Here is a 7483-nt window from a genome sequence, read left to right as displayed (position 1 = left end):
GGAAGCCGGGAGCGGCCCCGAAGATGAGGGGGATGGGTGATGGGCGGGTGGTCCCAGCCGGGGACCCAATCTCACCTGAAGCTGGGCTCCCTGGGTTGGGGTCTTGGAGGGGCCTGTGTGGGCGACTCTTCTGGAAGCCGGGAGCGGCCCCGAAGATGGAGGGGGATGGGTGATGGGCGGGTGGTCCCAGCCAGAGACCCAATCTCACCTGAAGCTGGGCTCGCTGGGTTGGAGTCTTGGAGGGGCTGATCTCTTTTTCGAAATGGTTTATTTTTAATTAAGGTATCTATCTAAAGCTCCATTTGTAAGCATTTTGACGCATTAAATGGGATGGACAGGGATAGATTCTGGCACTCATGAGCCAAAGAATACTGAGTATTACAGCTTGGATGGGAAGGTAGTCTGGCACTCGGGAGCCAAGGAATTACACCGGTCATATTAAGAATAGCAGTTTACAGCCCGGCTTCAGGGAAAGGTTTCCCCAGTTAGTCCAAGGCTATACGTGACAAGTGTGCACTGATGTCTTGGTTAGGTGTAAAATAAGAACTGAAATTAAGGCCTTCTTCAGAGAACCTCATGGTACAAAGTACAACCACGGTGTTGTTTGACTTTAGATTGGCAGTGGGTTCAGGCTTCTTTGGGAGGGGATTAATCTGTGCTGATATTACATTAGTTTTTGTGCCAAAATTTCGTCATTGTTAGGATCAGGATTGTCCAGGGCACACTCATTTTCTTGGTCTGGCCCAGACCACTTTCTCTTGATTGGCCAATGACAAATTCTCCGGATAATTGTGCTCAGGCTCCTTTAGGGTCAGGGGTTAGCCCAGGCCCATGTCTCTTCTTGCTTTGGGCCCGGGCTTTTTCAGGGTCAGGATTGGCCTGGGCACACTCATTTTCTTGGTCTGGCCCAGGCCTCTTCTTTTGACTGGCCCAGGCCAAATTCTCTGGATAATTGTGCTCAGGCTCCTTTAGGGTCAGGGGTTAGCCCAGGCCCACATCTCTTCTTGCTTTGGGCCCGGGCTATTTCAGGGTCAGGATTGGCCTGGGCACACTCATTTTCTTGGTCTGGCCCAGGCCTCTTCTTTTGACTGGCCCAGGCCAAATTCTCTGGATAATTGTGCTCAGGCTTCTTAAGGGTCAGGGGTTAGCCCAGGCCCACATCTCTTCTTGCTTTGGGCCCGGGCTATTTCAGGGTCAGGATTGGCCTGGGCACAATCATTTTCTTGGTCTGGCCCAGGCCTCTTCTTTTGACTGGCCCAGGCAAATTCTCTGGATAATTGTGCTTAGGCTTTTTAAGGGTTAGGGGTTATCCCAGGCCCACATCTTTTCTTGCTTTGGGCCTGGGCTATTTCAGGGTCAGGATTGGCCTGAGCACATTCATTTTCTTGGTCTTGCCCAGGCCTCTTCTTTTGACTGGCCCAGGCCAAATTCTCTGGATAATTGTGCTCAGGCTTCCTTAGAGTCAGGGGTTAGCCCAGGCCCACGTCTCTTCTTGCTTTGGGCCCGGGCTGTTTCAGGTTCAGGATTGGTGTGGGCACACTCATTTTCTTGGTTTGGCCCTGGCCTCCCTCCTTTGATTGTCCCAGGCCCATGTTTCCTCTCTAATGGGCCTTGGCTTCTTTAGGTAAGGGAATTCCTTGGTTCCCCGTATCTTCTGATTTGGGGTCCAGCCTTTTTCAGGGTCAGGGTACCTGTTTATCATTAGGGTGGAAGTAGTCAATCCTTTCCAGCCGATGCTTGCCCAAATCTTTGACTAAATCTTGGTCTATTTTCAGCATTTCTGAAAAATTAAAAGAAAAGTCAGGTGGACTTTGATAGTGGAAGATACTAGCATCTTAAATGTTCTCAGAACATTATTGACCTGTCCGCGGGGAAACATGCACAGACACAGACACAAGTAGCCCACAGTTCACATGAAATAATTATACAGTATATAAAGATGAAATATGTAGGAGAGAAAGCTGGTTGGGTAAGTCCTTCCTGTTGCACACCAGACGGTCTATGGTGGAGGGGATATCCATGAGCTCATGTGGAAAGACTGTTCCTTTGACTTTGTGAGATACACATAAGAGAGTCCCACCAAGACACCGTGGTATATTTCCTTCCTGTGGTCTGAACCCTTGATGGAATATCACAGTTACATGAAACAGCAGCGGTTAGTCCTCCCATCATCTGTAGGATGCCTTGCTAAGGCATAGAAGTGTCTACGGATCTTCACAAGATCTCTTTGCTATGTGGGGATGGCATCCTCTCTCTGAATGTCACACATGGCCATGTTTAGTGAGGGTATTTCTCTGATCCTTGTTTTTGTAACCCATCTCATTGTCATATCTGCTGTGTCAATCAAAAACCCCTCAGACACCGAATCTGCCCTTGTCACCCCTTTCCAGAGAGCACCCTGCCAAGTACACTGGTTTGAGATCACTTCTTCACCTACAAAATTTTCAGCAATCACTTACCTGAAATAGATCTCTGCCCACCTTCTCCTGAGCTAAATCCTGGTCCACTATACTGGACTCTGCTGCCCTCTGAACTGGGTCACACCCTGAACTATGACAGTGACCCTCATGTGAGGTCACAGAGGCCAGGCCTCACTCTGTCTGTGAAACTCAAAGGCTGTCCATGCACACAGATGTCCTTTGGGCTGGTATTTAGGGGAAGTCCCTGAAGGCTTCTCTTAAGATCATTCTTGGGAACAAGCTCACATCTAGTCTTTCTCCTCCAGGGAACTTCACCCCTGGGACCAGCATGTTCAGTAGTGAAGGGCCATACTCTACCCTAATGTGCACATTTCACCTCCTTTCTGCTGCTCAGTTTATTAATAAGTTTCTCTTGTCAAGAGATTTTAAGTGTGCCATCTGCAGTATTTTGGGTATCCAGCCGATGGAAAATGTTTGGGTACAACCTCTCCCATCACCACTATTAAACATAGCTTGCAGGAGGATTACCCAGAAAGCAGGATGTCATGAAATTCCCTTACCTGGTCCTGCCTTGAAACAGTCAATGACTTCTGAGAATGTCCCTCTGGAGATCTGCATAACAGCAGAGCTTCTTCCTGTTGTCGTTTGGAAACTGGAGTTCCAAGGCGTGTGCTGGCTCTGCCTCAGCAGCTGTCACCTTTTCTCACAAATACAGGAAGAGGTTAGTTGAAGTAAATTGACAAAATCCACTCACACATACACACAGATTCACCCACAATTATATGAACACAGGTCTCATAAGTAAAGGCTTAAGTTTGAAAATAAAATGGATAGAGTATGGCATAGGTGACTGTGTCCATTCTGGGAAGGGCCTATGAGACGAATGTAAAGATGATTTCCAGGGAGGTTCATGTCTAGAGAAGCCCATGAGAAGCACCCATACCTGTGAAGCATGTGCTCCCTGTGGGGATGTCACAAACAGGTGGGTGGTGCCAGTAATTACCATTAACATTCTGGAAGCTCAAGCCTTATGTCATAGACTATGCACTAAGTTGACACTTTCTTCAGAGGCCTCTCTTCATTAAATTTATATACAATTTATAATTAAATGTGGATAGGTTAGGGAGCTGGCTGTAGTTGTGTTTCATATTGTGTCCCTGACTTCAGCCATGCTGGGCAAAACCCATAGTTATAAAAGACCCTTCAGACCCCTGCAGTAATGAATTTGACACACTCCCTACCTGTCCTGACACTGTGGGCTGCCATAGCTGATGGTTGTCCCTGGCTTGGGCCCACTAGCAGAGTTTATTCTGCACCAGCCTGGAGACTGAAGTCTTCTCATGTGATACAGGCTGGGTGTGGACATCCCATGGCCTCTTTCTCCAGTGAGATGTGGGTGTTGTCTTCCTGAGTCCTTGTTATACTAGTTCTTTGTCACACATCCTACTGATTCTTCCTGCAGCTTTTTCTACAGCTGTAGCACAGGTCCTGTTAAAGAACCACATTGTGCCTCATATCCTTTATCATCCCTGCTCCCAGTATAGCACAGTGAAGTTCAATTAGGCCTTCACCCCAGAATCCTGTATATATTTCTCCCTCCACAGTCTGGCAGGGACTGCACTGATCTCCCAGGGCTCAGCCTTCTCCCTGGAAGGTTCCAGATCTGTCTCAGGAGGGAGGAGAGAAGATGCCCACATCCCCAGCAGTGGCTCCTTCAATCTGCAGCCCTGGGTCAGCCATGGCCTCTCCCAGGCCGGATTCTCCCACACCGGGACCAGAGTCTCCTTTACCTGATGGGAGACATGGATGCCCCTACCCCAGGCTGGTTCCCCAGTTTCTAGAACTTTTCCAAACAATGCATTGTACCAGATCCCTGTGAGTGAGTTTTACATCCCTTCCTCACCTCAATTCTATCTCTGTTTTCCTAAAATGGTCACGTGAACACTTTGGGGTACCCTGAAAAAAAAGCTCTGTTTTTTCTATTCTTTGTTCTTTCTTTTTGTTTGTATGTTTTTGTTTTTGTTTTTGTTTTGTTTTCGAGATTGGGTTTCTCTTTGGCTTACATAGACCAGGCCGGTCTCAAACTCAGAGATCCCTCTGCCTCTGCCTCCCAAGTACTGGGATTAAAGGTGTGCACCAACACAGCCCAGCCTTTCTTTTTGTTCAGTTGTCATTTTCCTTTAGTGAGTTTTTCTTACTCACTGGGTGATACTGTTTCACCCTCCCCTTTTATTATCATCTCTATCAGTCTCCACATATGTCATGGGGGACTGCTAACTGGATAATTAGACAACTCAGAGTTCCCTTTAAAGGAAACAGTCCCATGAGCTTAGACTATTTTCTGCCAGAATTAACTATCCAAACACCCACTGCTTTCCTTCTGCCTGACCAAGTTACAGTGTTACCTCTAGTGAATTAGGAATTGAACTTTCTTGACTGACAAATAAAATCCACACACTCCTGTGAGCAGCACTGTGTCCCAGTGAGCACTGCATGGGGCTCCACAGCACAGTCCCAGGGACGCTGGGTGACAACACCTTGTATCTTGTCCCCCAGAAGAAAGTTCTGGGGAGTCATTTCCTCTGCCCCAGTGTCAGAGGTTCACCCCATTTCTGCTGCACACTTGGTGTTGTCTGCTCATTTGGACAGACAGTTATGCTGGTCAGCAAGATGGCCACAGCGGTTCTGTCTCAATGGCGACAGCATTGGTTGGTGGCACTCTTATGTATCCCATTCTTCATAATTTCATATATTGATATGAATTTAATCACATATATAAATTATTTTCCATCCCTTTTTCTGTTCTTTGACCATGTAACTTATGCTATAAAACATCACATAACGAAGACCATGTGATGTGATGGGTCATGTGATTTTCTAGTAGCTTCTGTGTCCAGAATGCAGATCTGTGATGACCTGCAGGTCATTAGTGGGATGACAGTCAGAAGTGTTCAGACACATAGTTTAATCATTAATTAAATTTTGTCTTTGCAGATTTCAATTTACCTTGTTATGGTGGGATTTCTTAAATCTTTCACACAGATCCCCCAAAGGCACATGTGACCCATCATCCTGGACATAAAGGTGATGTCACCCTGAGATGCTGGGCCCTGGGCTTTTACCCTGCTGACATCACCCTGACTTGGCAGAGGGAGGAGGAGGAACAGACTCAGGATATGGAGCTGGTGGAGACCAGACCTTCTGGGGATGGAACCTTCCAGAAGTGGGCATCTGTGGTGGTGCCTTCTGGGGAGGAGCAGAAATACACATGCCATGTGTACCATGAAGCACTGCCTGAGCCCCTCACCCTGAGATGGGGTAAGGAGGGAGTGGGTGCAGAGCTGGGGTCAGGGAAAGATGGAGCCTTCTGCAGTGCCTGAGCAGTGTCAGGGCTGAGAGCTGGGGCCATGACCCTCATTTTCCCTTCCTGTCCTTCCCTTGCCAGAGCCTCCTCAGGCCTCTGTCCCCATCCTGGCAGTCATTGCTGTTCTGTTTGTCCTTGGAGCTGTGACCATTATTGGAGCTGTGGTGGCTGTTGTGAGGAAGAGGAGGAGAAACACAGGTAGGAAAGGGCAGGGTGTGAGTTCTCTCTCAGCCCCTTTTAGCAGTGTGCTCTGCCTCATGGAAACACATCCACACCTCAATTGTTCCTGTCTCTAATCTGGGTCTGATGTTGTTTCTTGAAAGTTCCTAGGGTCAGGTTCCTCCCTGGTCTCTCACAGCTTTTCTTCTTACAGGTGGAAGAGGAGGGAACTATGTTCTGGCTCCAGGTAAGTGTGGGAAAGCAGGATTGTCCCTGAGACCCTTGGGGTGGACCTGGAGTATTTGCAGACCTGTGTCACCAATATTAGCTCCTCCAGCAAAAGCTCCTAGGGGCTATGTTTTTTTTACCTGAGAGAGAGAGAGAGAGAGAGAGAGAGAGAGAGAGTATGTGTGTGTGTGTGTGTGTGTGTGTGTGTGTGTGTGTGTGTGTGTGTGTGTGTGTTCAGTGACAGTTACCAGAGCTCAGATGTGTCTCTCCCCGACTGAAGAGGACACTCTGAGACCAAACTGGCGAGGGGCAAAGTGGACATGATTGGGATTCAGAGACCCCCAGAATTGCCTGTGAGTGAGTGGTGGGTTGTTGGGATGTTGTCTTCACAGTGATTGTTCATGACTCTTCTTTGTAGCATGAAGACAGCTGCCAGGAATGGATGGAATGACAGTGTATTTAGGCCTCTCCTGTGACATCCAGGGCCCCTAGGTCCACTTTTAGCAACAGTGTCTGATGTTCCCTGTGATCCTATGGGCTGAATATGAAGAACTGGGAGCCCAGCCCAGCCCTGCACATCAGGACCCTGTCCCTGCACTGCCTGTGTTCCCTTCCATGGCCAACCCTCCTGTTCCAGCAGGCAGGAAGGGACACATTATCCTGTTACCTCCTCCTGCTCTGAGCTTCAGGTTCTAAGTTCCTCACTGAAACTAAGGATCACAATTTGAATTTGATTGTTCACATCCTTGAGCTGACAGGCTGATAGCTGTTAAATGTATTGTTGAGATACTTAGAGTTTGAGGAGGAAGTGAATGGCAGCATGGAGAACCTCCCAGAAATGTGCACATCATGTTCTGTGTCTCTGGTGTCACAGGATGAGGCTGTGGGAGCTGAGTGAGAGCAGGGCTGTGCCCGGGTGCAGCTCAATTTGACATTGGCTGTGACATGGTCACTCCTCAGCTCTGTCACCTCCTGGTTCTGTTCTCCTCATCACTTGACAGCACATCCTGAGATCTGTGATCACAGGGACACAGGGATGGCCAGAGTCCTGTCCTGTCCCAGGAGTGTGAGCAGCCAGGACTGGTGGGACAGGCCAGCCTGGGCTCTAACCTGGCTGTAGCTCTTTACCCCATATTCGCTGTTTATTGTTGTCTTTTTACTTTTTATGGAGCACTGGGCCTGTTCTTGTTCCTGTAAGTGGAGCCTGCCTCCTTATCTCTTGTGCCTCCTCAGTGACAGCATTCAAATGTGTTTCTCCTTCCTTTCCCATTAGGACCCTTCTAGGCCCCTGCACTCAGGAGACTGAGACCTA

At 48.3% G+C, this 7483-nt stretch overlaps 1 protein-coding gene across 1 annotated transcript; it reads left to right on the top strand.

Moving 5' to 3' along the window:
• Positions 1-5006: 5006 nt before the first annotated feature.
• On the top strand, positions 5007-6196 carry LOC121135910 (H-2 class I histocompatibility antigen, alpha chain-like; the record flags this gene model as incomplete). The annotated part of the gene is made up of 3 exons (XM_040735296.1): positions 5007-5738; positions 5866-5982; positions 6158-6196. Coding segments are annotated over exons 1-3 (298 nt in total), but the record flags the coding sequence as incomplete, so codon positions are not given.
• Positions 6197-7483: the final 1287 nt, after the last annotated feature.

This window comes from Mesocricetus auratus, unplaced genomic scaffold (genome assembly GCF_017639785.1).
Source record: "Mesocricetus auratus isolate SY011 unplaced genomic scaffold, BCM_Maur_2.0 Super-Scaffold_100045, whole genome shotgun sequence".
In the NCBI taxonomy this organism is placed as follows: domain Eukaryota; kingdom Metazoa; phylum Chordata; class Mammalia; order Rodentia; family Cricetidae; genus Mesocricetus; species Mesocricetus auratus.
This window is presented reverse-complemented; position numbering and strand designations above follow the sequence as displayed.